This window comes from Diabrotica virgifera, chromosome 8 (assembly GCF_917563875.1).
Source record: "Diabrotica virgifera virgifera chromosome 8, PGI_DIABVI_V3a".
NCBI lineage: Eukaryota > Metazoa > Arthropoda > Insecta > Coleoptera > Chrysomelidae > Diabrotica > Diabrotica virgifera.
In genome coordinates, this window is record NC_065450.1 from 101,402,936 (window position 1) to 101,424,954 (window position 22,019).

Genomic DNA, 22,019 nt, shown 5'->3' on the forward strand with positions numbered 1-22,019 from the left:
GAAATAGCCTGTGTAGACGATGGCAGTCTACCTAACCACAGAGATCTTATTATATTGTTATGAATCACCTTAGCTGAAACTCTCTTTTCCAAGGTAATACAAACAAATTACATAGATTCAAACCTTCCAGGAAGTATTATCAACAAAATAATTAAAGACAGGTGGCCTATGTTTCAATATATTTTTACTGACGGCTCCAAAATTCAAAATAAAACGGGAAGTGCAATATATCACTGGAATTCTGAATACAAAGAATCATGCCGATTGCCTAATGAAGCTTCAATATATACTGCCGAATTATCAGCTTTATTACTTGCGTTAAAATATATAGCCTCTGTTGGTATGGACAATTATATCATTTTCACCGATTGTAGAAGTATTGTGGACAAACTCACTTCTATCCAATCGACAAAAAATCTAAACCACATTGAGATAGAAATTAAGAGTCTATATTATGATATTACTTCCTCGGGCAGTTCAATTATTATTTGTTGGGTTAGGGGACATTCTGGAATATTTGGAAATGAAGAAGTCGACAAATTAGCTAAATCTGCAGCTTTAACCAAACGAAACAAACAACATACTTCTACCAGTAACCGATATAGATAATATCAGTAAAACCAATGCAAACAAAATTGGCAACGTGTATATAACCAAAGTACAACGGGAATAAATTTTAGAAATTGCCAACCACTAATTCCCAATGAGAGATGGTTTAAACAAGAATCAAATAGGCTATTTATAAAAACAATAAACAGAATGAGGTCAAATCACGCACTAACCCCAGCATACAAACACAGCATAGGTATCAGTGATAACCCATATTGCGCCTGTGGTGGAATAGGAGATCTACAGCACCTCATATTGGAGTGTGGACAGCACAGACAAAATATTAAAGTAATGTATGAAAAAATAATTGATCTAAATTGTCCTTTACCTGTCAATTTAAACGAAATTCTTTTTCCAAAAAATAAACAGACGTTACAATGTCCTTACGAATATGTAACATCCTGTAAATTTAAATTTTAAATAGGCTTAGATAATAAAATTAAAAATTGTAAAAATATCACACAAAATTGAAAAATGTATCCATTAATTTATTATAACACCCTGTAAATTTAGATAATAAGTAGGCTTAGATATTAACTTAAAATTGTTATTGTAATACCATACAAAAAAAAACAAATAGTCTGGCTAATTGGCTATGTCAAAGCCATTAATAAAAAAAAATCACCTTAGCATAGGCGTAAGTTAGTAAGTCAGAATACTAATGGATCTGACAGTTAAGTATTTTTGTCAATTAGAAGTTTTGTCATTATTTTTGTCACGTTGGTTTTTAAGATTCAATTTAATATTGTCAAATAAACGTCAAATTGAAAGGCAGTTTATTTAGAAGTCCTCCTAAAAATTATTAATTTTTAAGGTTTTTTCTTAACTTTTTGAGTATTGCTAGTTGTATAAAGAAGTACTAAACTAGTGCTCTGTAAGAAAGTGTGAAATTTCGCGACTAGAAGTTAAATTTCAGAAAATAAGTAATATGGAAGGTATACCACCCGAACCTCCAGATAAAGAGAAATTTTATGTATTTATAGAAATGGAAGGAGATGGGATGATGGAATATGAGGAATTAAATAAAAATAGGCTAAATAATAAGGTAACAAACAAACAAAACCAAACAAGTAACACTATTGAGGTAAGTAACAAATTTAGTTCCAATGACGATGAAACTTTGACAAATTTAAATCAAACAGATAAGTCAGGTAAGCAAAATTTAAATAAAGTAATAAATTTAAGATTAAAACATAGATATCAATTTGGAGATAATGCACCTTATATAGTACATATAGAAAATAAAAACGGTAACATTGGTCGATTACACAGGATCAGCACGGCTAGATTGATTTTAAGTTCAGTACCTGAAATTGAAAATAATATCACACAAATTACAATAGTTGGTAGAAATAAAATCAAGGTAGAACTAAATAATTTTGCTAGTGCTAATAAATTAATTGATTCTGAAATTCTAAAAAGCAAACAGTACGAGGCATATATTCCAACGTTTTTTACTCAAAAGAAAGGTGTTATAAAATTGGTAGATAAAGAGATAGAAGATAATGATTTATTATCATTAATTAAACCTAGATTTGGAATTAAGTTCGAAGTATTACATGTAAAAAGAATTATGCGGAAAGTGATTCAAGATAATGGTAATACTATTTATGTAAAAACAGGAACCGTAATTGTCACTTTTAAAGGTCAGTCTATACCAAAAAATGTAATAATAGAAAAAATGATATACGAGGTGGAAAATTATACACCCAGAATAATCCAATGTTTAAAGTGTTTGAGATTTGGGCATATAAGTGCTCAATGTAGAGGAAAAGATAGGTGTGAAAGATGTGGCGAGGAACAAAACGAATCTAATTGTTCCAATCCGAATAATTTACTTTGTGTATTGTACAAAGGAAACCACAGCGCTACTGACAAGGGAGCAGATTGTACAGAAAGACAAAAACAGGAATATATTAAAAAAAGTTATGAATAATGAAAATATAACATATTATGAAGCTAATAATAAATATAAAAAATATTATTCAACAGTAAGCAAAGAACAAGAAAATACTTCAAATAGATATACAATATATAAACGAAAACGATCAAGTAGTATTGATTCTAGTAGTGTAGATAAAGAAACAATGGAAGCACGCAGAAAAATTTTGCAAACACCAAAAGTACAAAGTCAGCCTTGTTATATTCTTAATAATCCCATTTATTCTAACAAAACACAAACACAAAACGATAATCAAAATAATATAGGAGAAATAATAGTAAATTTTATTTCAGCAACATTAAATCAAATTAATCACAATTTAGATAAAAAAACGTTGGAATTATTAAAAAACAATATTTCACAATTATTATTACCTCGTGATGGCTAACGTTTCATTTCTTCAATGGAATGCGAGATTATTTAAAACAAATAAGGGTTATTTAGAAAAATTCTTGTATGACAATAAAATAGATATAGGATTAATATCAGAAACTTGGTTAAAAAAAAGTAATTTTATTAACTTTACTGGTTATAATGTCTTTAGGAATGATAGAGATGACGGATATGGTGGAGTAGCCATAATTTTAAAAAAATTAATTAAATTTTACAACAGTCCTACTTTTCACCAAATCAATGACATAATGTGCAATAGCATATCAATTAAAATTCAATCCGGCAAAAAGATAAACATTTATTCAATATACGTAAAACCCAATCTTAAAATCACAGTAAATGAATGGAAAAAGTTTTTTAATAGTCTAGAGAAGCCTTTTATCATTTGTGGTGATTTTAATAGCCACAATTATGTTTGGGGTTGTAGTACTGTAGACACTATAGGAAAAAATCTCTTAGAAGCTATTGAGGACTGTAATCTTGTAATTTTAAATAATGGTAAAGAAACTTTGATGCGTAGACCGAATAGCAATAATAAATCTGCAATAGATCTTACAATATTCTCAGCAAATATTAGTCATTTTTTCGATTGGGATGTTGTGGACGAGACATTAGGATCAAACCATTTTGCTATTGTTATTAAGTCAAATATTAATGTTAATAAAGCGGAATGTGTAAATACAAAATTCCAGTGGAACATAAATAAAGCGGATTGGTCTCTTTTCTCTTCTATCACTGATAATTTCATGGAAATTGATAATAATATAAGTTACCAACAATTTTTAAATAAATTAAACGAATATTGTAAGATATGTATACCGGAGAAGAGAACAGGGACTAATCCACGATTTAGAAGAACTTGGTGGAATGACAATTGTAAAAAGGTAATACAAGAACAAAAACTAGCTTTACGCAAGTTTAAACTACAGTCTAATATACAAAATTATATAAATTATAATAAATGTGTAGCAAAAACCAAAAAAGTTGTATTAGAGAGTAAGTGTAATGCATGGAGAAATTTTTGTAAAACTTTAAACAAAAATACACCAATTAAAGATATGTGGAATCAAGCCAAACGATTACAAAACATTTTTAAATCACAAGTAAATCCTGTGACGGAAGGAGAATGGGTTGAGGAGTTTTTAAGAAAATTATGTCCAGATAATATATTTTCAAAAATTAATGTAATGGAAAGGAAAAATTCTAACCATCCACTTTCAGTTCCATTTAGTTTCTGTGAATTAGAAATAAGCCTTAAGAATAAGAAAAATACTTCTCCAGGTATAGATAATGTACATTATATTATGTTGGCCAATTTACATCAAAAAGGAAAAGAAACACTATTAAAATTTTTTAATCAAATATGGCTATCAGAAGATATTCCAGATAACTGGAGAGAGTACCGGGTGATTCCTATTCTCAAAACAAATCGGAATCCTGATTCAGCAGAATCTTATAGAGGTATTTCATTGAGCTCCTGCATAACAAAAACACTGGAAAGAATGATAAAACTTAGGCTCGAAAGTTGGCTAGAAAAAAACAATAAATTATCACAAACACAATTTGGATTTCGAAAAAATCATTCTACTGTGGAAGCAGTGAGCCATTTGGTAACAGATGTCAATTTAGCGTTTACGAAAAATTCTTCAGTAATAGCTCTTTTATTAGATGTCGAAGCAGCATACGACAACGTTAATTTAAATATACTATATAACAAAATGATACAAATAGGTCTGCCAAAATGTTTCTGTCAAAAAATAATAAAATTGTATGACTGTAGACGAATTTATATATCGGTAAATAATAACACATTTGGTCCAAGAATAGCGATGGGTGGTTTACCTCAAGGAGGAATATTAAGCCCTTTGTTATATTTAATTTACACTTCTGATATAGAAAAAAATTTAAACTCAACAAAAATTTTACAATTTGCAGATGATATAGTTATTTATCAAGAAAACATTAAAATAGAAAATGCAGTCAAATCCATTGAAGAAGGAGACAAACATATTAAAATATGGAGTGAATTACATGGACTCAATATATCTGATTCCAAAACCAAATTATGTATTTTTACAAGAAAACGAAAAGAAATACCCAATCACATCTTAATAAACAATATATCCTATCCTGTACAAAGTTATGTTAAATATTTGGGTATTACTCTGAATAGACAGCTTCTCTGGAAAGAACATATAGACCATATAGTTAAAAAAACAGAAAAAGGAATAAACCTTCTTCGATTCGTATCACACTTACGTTGGGGAGCAGATCCAAATATTTCTTTGTTGTTATTTAAAAATAATATAAGAGCTATATTCGACTACGGATCAATATTATACAGTGACGCATCACAGTGTTATTTAAATAAAATAGACAAAATCAATAATAAATCCCTTAGATTGTGTATAGGAGCCCTAAGAAGTACACCGATAAATAATCCACAAGTTGAATGCTGTGAAATACCGATGGATATAAGACGAAAAAAACTTGGCATCAGCCTTTTAGTTAGATTGTATGAAAAAAGGCAAGTTTAATTTCCAAAATACATCAACTGTTTTTAGCAGACTTGACAGAAAAATATTGGATAAAAAAGAAAACTCTAAATATAGTAGATTTATATTCAAAAATAATATATGATAAACAACTTTATAAATATGACATACACCCAAATTATAATATCGACTTTAATACTATGGAACAAGTTCAGGTATGCTTTTTAAGGGACTATAGCAATTTGCCTCTATCTTTAAGAAAATTAGTGTTTATCTCCGACAGTTCATAAATGTTCAAAGATTATTGTATGCTATATACAGGGTGTAACAAAAATAGAGGTCATAAATTTAATCACATATTCTGGGACCAAAAATAGTTCGATTAAACCTAACTTACCTTAGTACAAATGTGCACATAAAAAAGTTAGAGCCCTTTAAAGTTACAAAATGAAAATCGATTTTTTCCAATATATCGAAAATTATTAGAGATCTTTTATTGAAAATAGACATGTGGCATTCTTATGGTAGTAGTATCTTAAGAAAAAATTATAGTGAAATTTGGACACCCCATAAAAATTTTATGGGGGTTGTGTTCCTTTAAACCCCCCACACTTTTGTGTACGTTCCAATTTAATTATTATTGTAGTACCATTAGTTAAACACAATATTTTAAAAATTTTTTGCCTCTTAGTACTTTTTCGAAAAGTCAGTTTTTATCGAGATATTTTGAATATTTTTCAAATCCACCATATTTTTGTATATGGCTAAGTACGATTATGGAGACTTTGTAATAATATGAAAATTTATTTATGATTTACATTTTTAAGTATATTTTGAACCATATTAAAAAAGAAGTAATATCTCGATAAAAAGTGCCTTCTCGAAAAAATACAAAGAGGCAAAAAAGTTTTAAAAACACTGTGTTTAACTAATGGTACCGCAGTAAAAGTTTAATTGGAACATACACAAATATTTGGGGGGTTTAAAGGAACAAAATCCCCATAAAATTTTTATGTAAACATATTAAAAAAGAAGCCGCAACTCGATAAAAACTGCCTTATCGAAAAAATACTAAGAGGCAAAAAAGTTTTAGAAATATTGAATTTAACTAATGGTACCACAATAATAATTTAATTGGAACGTACACAAAAGTTTGGGGGGGTTTAAGGGAACAAAACCCCCATAAAATTTTTATGGGGTGCACAAATTTTACTATAATTATTTTTTAAAATGTTCCTGCCGTAAGAATGCCACATGTCCATTTTCAATAAAAAATCTCTAACAGTTTTCGATATATTCGAAAAAATCGATTTTCATTTTGTAACTTCAAAGGGCTGTAACTTTTTTTATGTGCATATTTGTACTAAAGTAAATTAGGTTCATTCGAACTATTTTTGGTCTCAGAATATGTGATTTAATTTATGACCTGTATTTTCGTTACACCCTGTACAGATGCATAAAAAAATATTGAAGGTGTGGGGTGTGCCTATTGGGATAGCAGTAATAAAATTAGTAAAATGTTTAAACTAAATTCTATTATGAGTATATACACAGCTGAATTAATAGCGATAATGGAAGCACTAAAATATTTATCTAATATAAATCATTCAAAGTTTATAATTTTTAGTGACAGTAAAAGTTCTCTTAGTAAAATGAGTGCTATAAATCCTAAATCAAAAGTGAACTACATTGAATTATATATCATAAATAAAATTAAAGAACTTCAGCAACAAGGAAAGTGTGTTAAGTTGGCATAGGTTAAAAGCCACTGTGGAATAACTGGAAATGAAATGGTAGATGAATTGGCTAAAAACGCGGTGACACAAGGAGTATTAACCCATTATCTTTGTACGCCAAAAGATATTGAATCAAATTTATTCAAAGAGATTAAGAAAGAATGAAAAGAAAGGTATATAGATGAAAACGTAAATACAGGAAACCACTACAGATCAATCAGAAACTATATAACGGATAAACCTGGGTTTTCTAAAATGAAGTCGACAAAAGATATGACAAGAACCATATGCAGAATGAGATTTGACCACTGTCTTACTCCATCATATTTATTTAAAATTAATATAGCTGATAGTCCACAATGTATTTGTGGACAGTTGGGCAATCTACAACACAAAATTTTGACCTGTTCTCTTATCTCTAATAAAGTTAATATGTTTTTAAATCCACTGTATTCTTTGACTGATGTCCACCATCCCATTAATTTAAATTATTTATTAACATTAGAAAATAATGAGTTGGTATACCGACTATTGTATAAACATATTTTAGATGCAGCTTAAATTGTAATTGTAAAATATAGAGTAAGTATTTCTTGTAAATTGTTATATGTTAAAAGAAAAAGAAAAGAAAAGAAAAAAAATTTAAAAAAAATAATAAAAAAAAATAAAAAAAAAATATAATAATTAAAAAAATATAAAAAAAAATATGTAGATAAAAATGAATGACGAACTTGGACAGTCCATAGTAAAATAGCTTTCGAATTAAGTAGAGGGCTAAAGAAGAATGTTGCAGTTTTTGCTGTGGAACTCTGAGAACATCATTTAGAAAAAAATAAATAAAAAAAAATATATCAAAAATTATTAAAAAAAATTTATTAGTAGAATTGTTTATTATATTAGTATTAGTTTTAGGATAAGATACGAAAAAATGACTAATAAAATAAAAAATAGTAAAATTGGCGAATGGATTTAGTGTCCGCAGTCATATAAACCCAAACAAACAAACAACAACAAGATTCAATTTTGTACCTTAGTTTATTAAGAGTTTTAAATAAACTTGTTAAAACACCCTAATAATTCATTTACTCTCTGAACCCAGCTAGAATTACAACAATTGGTGTCAGGAGTAAAGTGGGATTAAGAGAATTTGTATGGTGAAAACAAGAAGTGAGACGATGGAAGAAATTAGAGACATGATTGGCGCCATGGAAAAACGTCGGCAGGAAGAAAAAGAAAATGAAGACAAACGTTGCCAAGAAGAAAAAGAAAATGAAAATTTACGTCGCCAGGAAGACCGAGAGTTGCTTGTGACACTTATCTCAAAAATAGAGACTTTAAAAGTGAGTAAAGAAGATATGAAAAGAGAAATCGAAGAGACAAAAGAAGATATGAAAAAAGAAATCAAAGAGACGAAAGAAGATATGAAAAAAGAAATCGAAGAGACAAAAGAATACATGATTAAAGGGATTTAAGTAACAAGAGGCCTAGTAGAAAAAAGGCACGATGAGGTAACGAGAATTCATGAAAATATCCGCGTAGAAATTGAAAAGTCCCAGAAACTGAAAGTTGAAGGTATACCAGAAGTGATTTGTTCCCCTGTCAACGGAATAATTAAGCCTCCTACATTTGACGGCGAGATCTCCCGGCCAGTGTATAGAAGACAATTCGAAGCTGCTGCACAAAATAATGGATGGACAAATGAACAGAAGGCAACTGCTCTCATATTAGCACTTCGAGGTAAGGCTGTAGAAATCCTTCAAAACATTCCAGAGGACGCACAAAAGAAATATGAGACTGTCGTATCGGCTCTAGAACTAAGATACGGCAGCCAATATTTGAAGCAAGTATACCAGAGCCAACTAAAAGTGTGTATCCAAGGCTCCAACGAATCTGTGCAAAAATACGGAGCAGAAGTAGAAAAGATGGCACGACTTGCTTGGCCCGAAGCCCCTGAAGAGTTTTTACACCAGTTTACCATCCAATGTTTCCTTGATGGCCTGCGCGATGTAGACCTCCAGCAGACATTACGACTAGGAAGAGGACGCTACCAAATATTGAAGGACGCTATTGTCGCAGCATTGGAGTACGAAGCCGTGAAGAATGTGTCCTGCCATCAACGCAAAGTCCATCAAATAAGAGGTGTTGCTGAAGTGGAAGAAGGCGATCTAAATACGTTGTCCCACGTGTTGGCCGCCCAATTCGAAAAATATCTTGGCCCTATAGCTGAATCTTTGAAGCAAAAACGTCAGGGGCGCCGAAGGTGTTATAATTGTGGAATGTTTAGCCACCTTCAACGTGATTGCAGACAACGTACAAGATCAGAGGACAGTAGGCAACCTCCACAATATCAACGCAATTCGGAAAACTGAAAGAAGTCAACGTCAAGGGGCGCACGTTGGCTGACCTGTCCCAAGCTCCCAGATTCTCAATATCCACAATAAGACGAAGGAGCGATAGCTTAGTTACCGATGGATATCTCAATGGCCACAGATGCAGTTTTACCATCGATACTGGGGCAACTAGGTCAGTTATGAGTAAACGTTTCCTGGTCCAGTCATCTATAAGACCAATATCGAAACCTCCCATACTAGAGACAGCGACAGGCGAAAACATAACTGTTTATGGGGAGAGATGCGTAAAAATAGAGCTGGGACACGTCGAGATAGAAGTAGTGGTCCTAATAGCCGACATCGTAGACGAGTTCATCCTAGGTGTCGACATTATTTCCGAACACGGGTTTATTGTAGATGTCAGACACAGGACCTTAGTAGTCAGCAATGAAGAAATTTTACTGTCCTCTAGAAAGCAGCAAAATGGGCTAAATATGTTAGTAGCAGAAGACACGAAGATCCCTCCTAACAGCGAAAAGATCGTGGTCGCACAAATTGGTGCATCTGGTGGCTGGGAGCCATGTTATTAGAACCAGATGAGCAGATTCATGAGGGCGTCATTGTGGCCAGATGTTTGGTAGATAGGAATAAGCAGACCGTTCCAGTAAGGGTTGTCAACCCAAATGGCAATAAAATTACCTTCAAAAAGGGCCAAGTGCTTGGAATATGCAAGCCAGTTGTAAGAGTGACCAGAATAGAAGAAAACGTGCCAACAGCTAGCAGTACACACCAACCCTCCACTGAAATTTTGGAAAATCTTAAGAAATCATGGGGACATCTCTCTGAAGATGAATACCAAAAAGCAGAAGAGTTCATCAAGAACGAAAGTGACATCTTCTTTAAAGGAGAAATAACTAGCCGCACTGACTTAGTCCAACATCGGATAAACACTGACAACTCCAACCCCATAAGACAGGCACCAAGACGTCTTCCATTTGCAAAATAAAAAGAAGCTTTTGCCATCCTTGAAGATATGCGGAAGGAGAATGTCATCGAAGAGTCGAGTAGCTCCTGGTCTTCTCCAGTGGTGTTTGTAACCAAGAAAGATGGCTCCACGCGGTTCTGTGTCGACTACAGGAGACTAATAGCGTTACCAAGAAGGACAGCTATCCACTGCCCCGTATTGATGATACACTTAGTGCCTTGGCTGAGTCGAAATGGTTTTCCACTGTGGACCTCAAAAGCGGTTATTGGCAAGTTGCAGTACACCCTGAAGACAGAGAGAAGACCGCATTTTCTACTGGAAATGGGCTCTACCAATTCAAAGTGATGCCATTCGGATTGTGTAATGCACCTGCCACGTTTGAATGTTTAATGGAGCTAGTACTTAGAGAACCTACATGGAAAATCTGTTTGGTATACTTCGACGACATTATGGTCATCGGAGAAGATTTCGACGAACATCTTGCCAATTTGAAAGAAGTTTTTACCAGACTAAGGAACGCTCACCTACAAGTAAATGCCAAGAAGTGCGAGCTCTTCCAAGAAAAAGTTAGTTTCCTTGGACATGTAATTTCATCCTCAGGAGTTGCATCAGATCAGGCGAAAATAAAAGCAGTACAGGAATGGCCCACACCAAGAAACAAACATGATATCCGAAGCTTCCTTGGCCTTTGCAGTTACTATCGTAGCTTCGTGAAAGATTTTGGTAAGATTGCCAAACCTCTCTGTAATCTGACTGAGAGAAAGCTGTCATTTGACTGGACACCAGAGTGCCAGCTTGCCTTCACCACACTTAAACATAAATTGACTACGGCTCCAATCTTGCCATATCCGATAGAACAGGGTCTTTTCGTGCTTGATACAGATGCTTCTCAAAATGGCATCGGGGCGGTGCTTTCCCAAGTACAAGAGGGCGATGAACGCTGGGAAAAGCAGAAAGAAACTACTGTGTCACAAGAAAGGAGTTATTGGCAGTCGTCAAAGCAGTAGAACACTACCATTCGTTCCTCTATGGCAGAAAATTCTTTATAAGAACCGACCATTCTGCCTTGCAATGGCTTCTCAATTTCAAGACACCTGAAGGCCAGATAGCTCGGTGGCTGGAGAAACTACAGACCTATGATTTTGAAATTCGTCACCGAGCGGGAAGAAGTCATGGAAATGCCGACGGTCTCTCGAGAAGACCATGCAAAGGGAGGAACTGTCGATTCTGCGAGCGCCAAGAAGAGCGAGAGAGCCAGATTCTACAGTTGAAAACCATAGAGGATAGAAGTGACGAAGAATCTCTAGAAAACCTTGAGGCTGAACAGAAGGAAGATACAGATCTAAAAATAGTTCGGGAGTGGCTGGACAACGGAGCTAAACCGCAGTGGCAGGAGATTGCAAAATATGGGCAAGCAGTGAAGGGCTATTGGCTTCAGTGGGACTCCTTGTGTCTAAGAGATGACATCATCACTCGTAAATGGGAGAGTCCAGATGGAACAAGAACAGTGCCCCAAGTTGTTCTTCCAAGGTCATGTGTTAAGGACGTGCTGGCAGAACTCCACGATAGTCGCTCCGGGGGGCATTTTGGAATCAATAGGAATCTGCCTAGAGTCCGTGAGAGGTATTATTGGGTTCATTGTCGGCAAGATGTAGAAGAATGATGCAAACGATGTGACCTGTGTGCATCCAAGAAGGGACCCAAAACAAGACTTAGGGGAAAACTCCAACAATATATTACTGGAACTCCATGGGAACGAGTTGCTGAAGACATTTTGGGACCATTTCCAGAGACAACATCAGGAAATAAATATTTGATGGTTGCTATGGATTATTTTTCCAAATGGCCTGAAGTAGTTGCACTACCCAACCAAGAAGCACTCACAGTTGGTGAAGCTCTGCTTGAGAATGTCGTTTCCCGACATGGTGTTCCACTTCTGCTTCATTCTGACCAGGGTCACAACTTCGAATCGGCAGTTTGGAAGACCATGATGGCTTTGTTAGGAATTAAGAAGACCAGAACAACACCGTTCCGTCCTCAATCCGACGGCATGGTAGAAAGACATAACCGGACCATCAACAACTACCTGTCCCTGTTTGTAGACGAAAACCAGAGAGACTGGGACAAACTGGTGCCTCTGTTTCTCCTAGCATACCGAAGTTCCCAACATGATGCAACTGGTTACACTCCAGCAATGCTGTTAGCTGGTCGAGAGATGAGGCTTCCCATCGATATCCTACATAGTAATCTACAGACGGAGAGGCGGTTCAAGAGACACTCCCCGAGTATGTCAGCTGCCTAAAGGATCGACTGGTTAAGGTCCACGATTTCGCCAGGAACAAGCTGCAACACCAGTGACCGGATGAAGGTTAGGTTCGATCAGAAATCCACACTTGTTAGATTCAAGGAAGGTGATGCAGTTTGGCTCTATCAACCAAAGAGAAGGAAAGGTCCAAGTTGCAGCGGCCCTGGGAGGGACCGTATCTGGTTATTAAGAAGATAAACGGCCTTGCGTATAGGGTGCAACTGACGCCACGAACTAAGCCGAAGGTCGTCCACCTAGAGAGACTGTGTCCTTATGAAGGGCAGAATCCACCGACCTGGTCCATTTAGGTACTGTTCGGGCCGAACAGCCTGAAAGAAGGGGGTGGTGTTATGAATCACCTTAGCATTAGGCGTAAGTTAGTAAGTCAGACTACTAATGGATCTGACAGTTAAGTATTTTTGTCAATTAGAAGTTTTGTCATTATTTTTGTCACGTTGGTTTTTAAGATTCAATTTTATACCTTAGTTTATTAAGAGTTTTAAATAAACTTGTTAAAACACCCTAATAATTCACTTAATCCCTGAACCCAGCTAGGATTACAACAATATTGTCTGGTACTGTTGTGCCTGCTAAAGACTGTAAATGCCTTAAGAATTGGGAAGGTCTTCGATCGCCCAGTTCTTCATGCTCAAGTAATCTCTTGATTTTTTGTTGCTGTGATGCACTAAGTCTCTTTATAAGCTCTGCTTTTAATTTTACATACTTCTCTGTAGCTGGTGGTGACACAATGATGTCCCTAACTTCTGAGATGTAAGCTGTTTCGAGATTGGCAACTATGTAGTTAAATTTTGTTGAGTTACTTGTTATGTTTGCCAGTGTAAATTGGCTTTCCACTTGCAGGAACCAAATTTCGGGATCGTTGGGCCAAAACGGTGGGATTTTAACTGAAATTCGGTCGACTCCTGAAGCACTGATATCCTGAAGCACTGAAGAACTGGCACCGTCCGTCATTTTCGATTTTTACTGTGTTTAAAACCGACAAGAGAATATTATCAACACTATTTAAAAAAATTCACGTCGTTTTATTTATTCGCGGGGTCACCAATATTCCGACGTGTGTTCGGCAACGATTAACTTAAATTAAAATAAATGTAAAAACAACAACTTGTCAATAATATATTTATTTGTGTTGGTAAAATAGCGTGAATATTGCTCGAAAGAGGGTTTGTTATTTTTTGCGAGTGTGGTGGTGTGTCGGCGCCGGGTGGTTGCTGTGATTATCCTGAAAAAAATACATGTCTGTGGTTTTACGTTGAAGACTAATTTATCGACATAAAGGGGCTGGTCCTTTATCTGATGTTTTAAAAGCTGATAACAATACTGGCAATAAGCGTCCTCGAATGCATTTAAAAAGTGATTCATTGACATAAGATCTGATAAGGTTTACTATTTAATGGGGAATTTTTAAACTGAGACTAAACAGGCCATTACCATCTGGTTTCGTATAGAAAGAATTGTGAATTTTAAATGACCCATAATATTTTCGTTTAGAAAAGAAAATTAATATTTAAAATTAGCAATTAAAAAGATAATAAATGAAGCGTGTCGCTATATATCTATTAGCATAGCTAATGTTTTCAACAATTTTGACCGGTTTAGAATGCATATTTTTGAAAAAAAGATGTATCTAATTTAAAAAAAATCAGACTTTTTAAAATTATCGTATTTTTCATTTTATTTTGATAATAACTTCAAAAATACTCAATATACGTAAAAATGATTTATAACCAAATTTTAGTTTTTTCTGTATCAAATATTTTACCTGTTCTACAATTTGTGTAGGGTATGAACTTTACTGCGCTGAGCAGATGGGACGTGAAGTATAAATTGTAAAATTCCCTCATCTTCTTTAGTCTCAGCATCCGTTATGGCTTGCAAATTGTAGAAGCCTCGGAGGTGTAACCAGAGAAGTTTCCCATTGCTTTCGATCTGGTAGGATGTAGAGGAACATTTTTAATGTTGTTTTATGTGCTATTAGATTGAAAACTTAGCCTTTTGCTAGCAGTTGCCGCTAGGGCATCCCTGCCATTTCGTTCGTTGCAATTCGTGACTGCACGCCGGGGTTTGTCCTGGTTGGGTCAGAGAGAGCAGCATATGTGCCTCCTGATGAGAGACTAATAAGTTTCGAAACCGGTAGAGGTGCTTGCAGCACTCTCTGATTGAACTAGAATATCATGCGGCTGTAGTTTCGTGTTGCAACGAAATTGAAAATGGATATTAATTTTTGATTTACATGTTTACTCTGATTGGAGTACGAAGGGAACCATTCTCGTTGGAACTTTACAGCGCTGAGCAGATGGAACGTGAATTATAAATTGTAAAATTCCCTCATCTTCTTTAGTCTCAGCATCCGTTACGGCGTGTAAATTGTAGAAGCATCGGAGATGTAACCAGAGAGAGATCCCATTGTTTTCAATCTGGTAGGATGTAGAGTAATATTTTTAATGTTGTTTTATGTGCTATTAGATTGAAAACTTAGTCTTTTTTTAATTTTTATCTTTAATAACTCAAAAAGTTTTGATTTATTTTAATAACTTTATATAACAAATGTCGCTTAGAATTTGTTCCTCTATCGAATTATGAGATTATTTTTAATAAAATAATTTTTTCTATGGATGCTAGACAATGTGCAACTTCTCTCACTACTTACAAACATTCAAAACGAACAATTTCTCACGCAGTGAGAAAAGTCGGTCATTGCAGTGAGAAATATTTTTCTCACGGGTTTTTCGCCGGTTTTCAACCAGAGATATGTTAACCGTAGACAAGGCATACTGAGCAAAAATGCGTAACGCGCGGCAGTCGATCGGTGGTCTATCTATCTCTTTTTACTAAGCGATACCGCTATTATGACGGACAAAGATGGCTAGACCACTCAAAATTAATATTGACCAATGGCGTCCTTGATATCGATATCGGCGTTACACCTCGATGCACAGAGCGGCCCACAGCTAGCCTAATAGCAAGCTTTGGATTGAGGTGGAACGCTCTTAGCAGACTAGCGAAGGTGTCCCTAGTACTGTTGGACTCGGACAGGAGAGGAGAACACGCTGGGCCCCACAGACCAGAGTATGGTTCATGCGCCCCGCGTGCCCCCCATAACCAGCCGCCTACCAACTAAAACCACCCCCTCTTCCGACCCGGAACATCCCTGGACGTGTTCATTAGTGAACGATACATAGGGATATTCCGCGCGGTCTGTAAGTAGGTCCCAAGAAGATTTGCATAAGCCCTGCTATGCTATCCTCACCTTCCTAAGAGCGGATAGGAGGATAGGGGGGATCTTTAAGTGACGTGTTGAATTGAAAATAAAGATAAAGTAGGGGTTGAGGTCATGTGTATCTATGTACGATATTACTAAATCTTATTCTTAACGTAAGATAAGGGAATAGGGGTATATCTCTGTATACGATGTTTGTAAATCTTACTGAGAAGAGTGTTGTTCTTTTTGTATTTTTTTTAATTTCTTTTATTTTTTTATTTATTTTTTTTTATTTTTTACTGTTATTTTTATTTTTTTCTAATTTTTTATTTTTTTTTCTGCTGACTTTAAGGGCCCACTTCACCCATTTTGTTGTTCTACCCGTTCTAGAGCCGCTTTACGTTTTACGATGGCCTTAACGATGTCAATTATAAATTCAAAATTTATTTTGTTCTCGATCGCGACGTTAATTATATTATCTGGGCCTACCTCACCAAATCTGTTCCTGAGCTCGGCCTGTTCGAGAGCGAAGACGCTACACCGGAAGACACAGTGCTCTACGTCTTCCCTCACGTGACATGTCCGGCACACGTCGTCATCAGTCTTGCCGATTCTGTGAGTGAACGCCCGGAAGGACCCGTGTCCAGTTAAAAATTGAGTAAAATAAAAATTAACCCTCTTAAACTTGCAAGCGTACCACGTCCCTACATTCGGGATGAGTTTTTTGGTCCATTGGGCTTTGTTATGTTCCGCCTCCCATTCTGCCTGCCAGTCCGTGAGAAGCTGCTCTCTGGCAGCCGCTCTTACCTCCGGAAGGTGGCCGTTTTGTTGTTCGTATAATGTTTTTCTTTCCCTGGCTAGCAGGTAGATAGGAGGGGCGCCTGCTATCACCTGTAAGGCCGTGGTAGACGTAGTCTTGTATGCGCTGACTACGTTCAACAGAGGTTTCCTCTGCGCCTTGTTTAGCACGTCTCTATATTTCTTATAGCGTAGAACCTCGACCCAGACTGGAGCTCCGTAGAGAAGGGTGGACTGTATAGTGTGGAGGTACAGTCTCCTTTTAGCACTACCTGGCCCTCCGATATTTGGTGTTATTCTTCGGAGGGCCCCGGTTTGTGCCTCCGCCTTCCCTATCACCCTCGTAAGGTGCTTGGTGAACCTCAGTCCACGCTCGAGGTCTACGCCCAGATATTTGGCGCAAGAGGAAGGTTTGACTATGTTATTTCCAAAACGGAATACCAGGTCTGGTCCGCCTCTGGGTGCCTTAAGAACCACCACCTCTGTTTTTGCGCTTGCAAGTTCAAGATCAGTCTCATTCATCCAGGCGTTCACCCGCCCGAAACAGCTTTCCGCTATATTCACTAGCTCCAAGTAGTGATCGTGGGTAACTAGGATAGCTAGATCGTCGGCGTAGGCTACAGCTTCGCAATTCTCTCCGTAGCGGAGATTTAATACACCGTCATAAATAATGTTCCACAGCGTGGGCCCAAGGACCGACCCCTGTGGAACGCCGACCGTGAGTTTACTTGTTCCGTTTTTGTTCACGATAATAACCCTGTTGGATAGATAACTCTTGACAATATTTATCAAATAAACGGATATGTTGAGAGCTTCCATCTTACTAATGATGTGCCCCCAATTTGCCGAATTGAACGCATTTTTTACGTCAAACATGATCAGTACAGCCCAACTTTTCCTAGTGCTCCCGACGTTTTCCGTGATGCGCCTGACAGTCCACCGCCGATCTCGCCTTCCTGAAACCATATTGCCTGTCAGAAATGGCATTTGAGGCATCTAGTTCCGCTTGTAGGCGGTTTTTAACTATATTCTCGAACAATTTGCCTAGGCAGTCAAGAAGGCAGATCGGTCGATAGGCGCTGGCCTCTTCCGGGTTTATCATTGCCTTTATCATTTCCACGGCCCTGGAGAGCTCCATGGTGGTGACAGCTTCTGGGTGCTCACATAAAGCCGGCAAGAACAGCAGTTCGGGCCTCCTGGGGAAAAGGATGTTCGCAATGTCTCGTTTCTTTACATCAGTAAGTCTGTAAGCGGTTTCGACCTTAAGGGTTTTTGTGAATAACCTGTAGGCCTCACCCCAAATATCATTCTCAAGCGCATCACACAGGTTCGTCCAGCAGGCGCGTAGACCTCCTGATGATCTTCTTCAGGTCATTTTTTGCGTTCTTATACGCGTCTTTGGCCTGCTGGGTTCTGTTGATCTGAGTGCTGCTCGTGCTGGCCTTATGCGCGCGTATTATGGCACTTCTAAGACTGGAGAAGTCCGTGACCTCCCCGCGTAAGTCACTAACTCTCTCGGTGAAGATTGTCCTATTGAATGCCACAACCTTTCGGCCGCCACCGATGTTCCCCTTGGTGCCGACCTCGTAGGAGATATACTTGTGGAATGTGAATAGATTGTCATCTAGCACATCCCACTTCGTGACCCTACTGGCATACTTGTCTGTCACCAGCGTAACGTCGATATGGGTGCGTGAGTCCCCTCTCTCGAAAGCATGCTTGCCGTTGTTCACGGCTAACAGATCGACAGAGGAGATCCACTCATTCCATACCTCTCCTCTACTATCGTTCCTTGGGGATCCCCACAGGACAGATTTCGCATTAATGTCTCCAGTGATAATATAGTCTTTCTCTACCAAAGCCGTTTCCATGATGCCATCCACCTTATCCCGATAGGTCGCCATGTTGATATTGGGAGAGATGTAGCAGGCTATAATAGCCACATCAACCAGGTTGAGTTTTACTACTCCCTCCCTTCTTGTGACTTTATCTACACATATGTTCTTGTTGATAAGGTGGATAGCGACATCGCAGAGCGTATCCGATATCCATCCGAAATTCCTGACAATATTCTTATTCGGCTCTGGAATAATTATCAGATCCGCCCCGATGTCCAGGGCTTTCGCATGGACCAGGTCGTGCGCCACCTTGGCTCTCCCGACATTTACCTGTAGGATCCTGAGTGGTTTGTTGACTGTTCCCGCCATTTCAGTAATCGAGAATCATCTATCCCGGGTTAATCCAGGGGTGGGGTAATAGTGGGACTTTAGTCATCATCACCAGACATGGTGACATTGATGATATCGCCGTCTGGGTAGGACGCTGTGTGCTGTGCTGATTTGTCGCTCGTCTCTTTTTCCGCTCTGTGTTGGGGCGGAGACGTGTGATGCATGGGCATCAGCGACCCTTTGTCCATCGTATCATCTAGCTTATCCTGCGAGGCTGGTGTGTCATTGCTTCTAAATACTCCTCCATGGAAAACTTCGTCGTCCATCTTCTCTCCCACATCAGTAATTAAAATAGGGGGTAGATTAGGTGTCACACTAGTAGAAGCCTGTAGCTCATCCGTTATTGTCTCTGTATTTGTATGTGTCGTATCAGAAGAATCCACTTGTTCACTTGTTGTGGCCAATTTATCGGGCTGGGGGGTATATAATTGAGTGGATTCGGGTGTTCTTTGTGTCTCCGCTGTTCTTGCTCTCTGGAGGGCTTCCCGGAAAGCTGGGCATTTAGCGCTTCCATGCCTATGAGCCTGGCTGCATACCACGCAGTACTCATCGCCTCCGCATGCGTCCATCGCGTGTCCCGGCTTACCGCACTTAAGGCACGACCCTGTGCGATCGGGTCCGTTACATTTGGTAACGTCATGGAAATAACTCCAGCACTTCTGGCACCTTCTCACATTGTATCGCTTTTCGACTTCACACCGAGCCAGGCCCACCTTAAGGAAACCGATGTCTAGGAGTTTCTTCGCAGCCTGCGCGCTTAGAACTAAGGTGGCCGCCTTGGTATTGTTCCTCATGAGCCGAATTTGCTTTATTACAAATGTCGGATCCCATGCACCCAGATATTGTTGTATGGCGGCCTTTATATGCGTCTCTTCGGTCCAATCATCCCCCTAAGGTGGACGACAGCTTGCCTTTCAGAGCCCACAAGTTTGGCTGTGAGCCCGTTTTCCTTATTTGAGATGGCGTTTTTTATGGCCGTAACTGCCTCTTGGTCCTTGTCCAGAGTTATTAATAACCCCCGTCCCTAGTGCTACGCAGGCTCTGGATAGCCCCCTTTGCCTGCGTGTCGCCAACGGCCTTCTCCACCCCCTCCAGGAGCTGAGAGTATGTAGCATCTTTTTTCGTTACTATAAATCCATATGTGTGTCTATCCTTCCGTGTGACCGTGGTGTGTACCGCCACCTGAGCCACCTCAGTCTTGTGGAAAATGGCCTCAGCCATCTTCCTTAATTCCACAACCGGCATGTAGCTGACGTGGTGGAGAGCTACCGAATGCCCCGCTTTAATCTCCTTTCTGGCACGTCCCAGGGCATTCCAGAGTTGCTCCGGTGTTTGACACTTCAGTTTTATAATTTTTTTTTCCGTGGTGTGTCTTTCCCCTCTCTCAGCACCGTATAGGTGTGTTCCATAACTTCGTATTCTCCTTTCAGGGCCGTTAGGGTTGGGTATCGGTCCCTGTACAATCTCTGAACCGAAAACACCATGTTTGGGTCTTTGGGTTCAAGGGCCACCACTTTAGTGTTACATTTAGATTCTAGGGGGTTTCCAATTTCTATTTTCGTTTTCCGAAAGATCTTCTCGGGCCAGTCGAAACGGGTGTGCCTCATGAAGTCCTCGTATGTCTCCACCCCTTCTAGGCTTGCCATCTTGACCGCCCCAGGGGGGCCATGCCAAGCATCTGTCTGCGTGCTCGTTTCAGCCGTTTTCGGTTTCTGTGTTGACATAGACGGGGTCCTAGACTCAGCGGTACATTGGCATTCCTCGCCAAGGTCCGCTTGAGTTTCGCTGTCTATAGTTAGGGGTTCTACAGGTAGAACGGAGTGTCTATTTAGCCAGTCCCTCCACTGTTCAGACTTTTGCAAGGAATGCTTCCTTTTCAAGTTGCTCACAGTGTCCTTAATAGTCTTAGCCGTGTTTGGTGTATCTTGTATTTGTTTTGTTAGCTTGCCTAACTGTGTAGTGAGATAGTCTAGATATTCTAGTAATTCCATTGCTTCGTTGCAGGTCCTTTTTTGTATATCCCCTCTTTTTCGTAAGTCTGTTTGCGTTTTAGATTGTTTGTCTGTAATAATTCGATTCTTGTGTCAGGAAGAGAATTTAGTCTCTTCCTGACAGGGTCTGATATTTCTTCCCGGTTTTCCGCCCGGGTCGCCCGCGGTTTATAGTTTGATGCTGTAGCCATTTAGGTCCCACGAGTTGGGACGTACTGTACGTCCGGCGCGGCAGGGCGCCCTTACCACGCTAAGGCTTAATTCTTCGGGAGTTCGCCAGGTGTCCCGAAGGGATTGTTTGTGATGCTCTAACCCTCGCATCTTTCATATCTTTGGCACGATGCCTTCCACCGTGATACTGGGGATTATTTTATCGAGGTTTACTCCTCTAGGCTTTTTATCACGGTTGCCTCCGGACGCAGTGGCAGTCTGTATTCGCAGGCTACCTGGAATTTCCGCGTAACTGCTGCCTCCCCTGTTACGCGGGATTAGGGTGGAGAGTTGTATATATGGGATAAAGGTACTTGGGTGGGGTGAAAACATTTCGACTACTCTTTATAAAGGGGTTGGGATCATTCTAAGAATGAAGTGTTTTTGTCGGGAACCGACAAAACGTTTGTTGGAAGTGGCGATTAGAATTAGGGATTAGAGTAGCCGCAGGGAGGTTGGAAGGTATTACTCAAATTGCTGAAGGCGAAGGCGCCGCAACTGTCCGCCTCAGTTGTCACGCCTTTTAGCGTCCAGCGGCGGTGTCCGGCGACCACCCGGTGCACAGACGCTGGACGCTGGGACTGTGTTTGGTTTCACGGGTCGTGCTCCCCTCACACAATTTAGGGACCAAGACCAATTACTCGGCCCTCCCACCAGCGTCGAGGAAAAATTTCAATCCCACGGGAGGGTACAGCTAGCCTAATCTACAGGTTAATATATCTATGTTTTCAACACATTTATGATCGCAAAATCAATGGGAAAATACCCAGTAGC

At 38.5% G+C, this 22,019-nt stretch overlaps 1 protein-coding gene across 1 annotated transcript; it reads right to left on the bottom strand.

Annotated features, from left to right (window-relative positions):
* Positions 1-13,329: 13,329 nt before the first annotated feature.
* LOC114336493 (uncharacterized) lies at positions 13,330-13,767 on the bottom strand. Its single transcript, XM_028286867.1, has one exon. It carries the CDS (start codon positions 13,765-13,767, stop codon positions 13,330-13,332), a length of 438 nt encoding a protein of 145 aa, XP_028142668.1.
* Between the last annotated feature and the right edge of the window lie 8,252 nt (positions 13,768-22,019).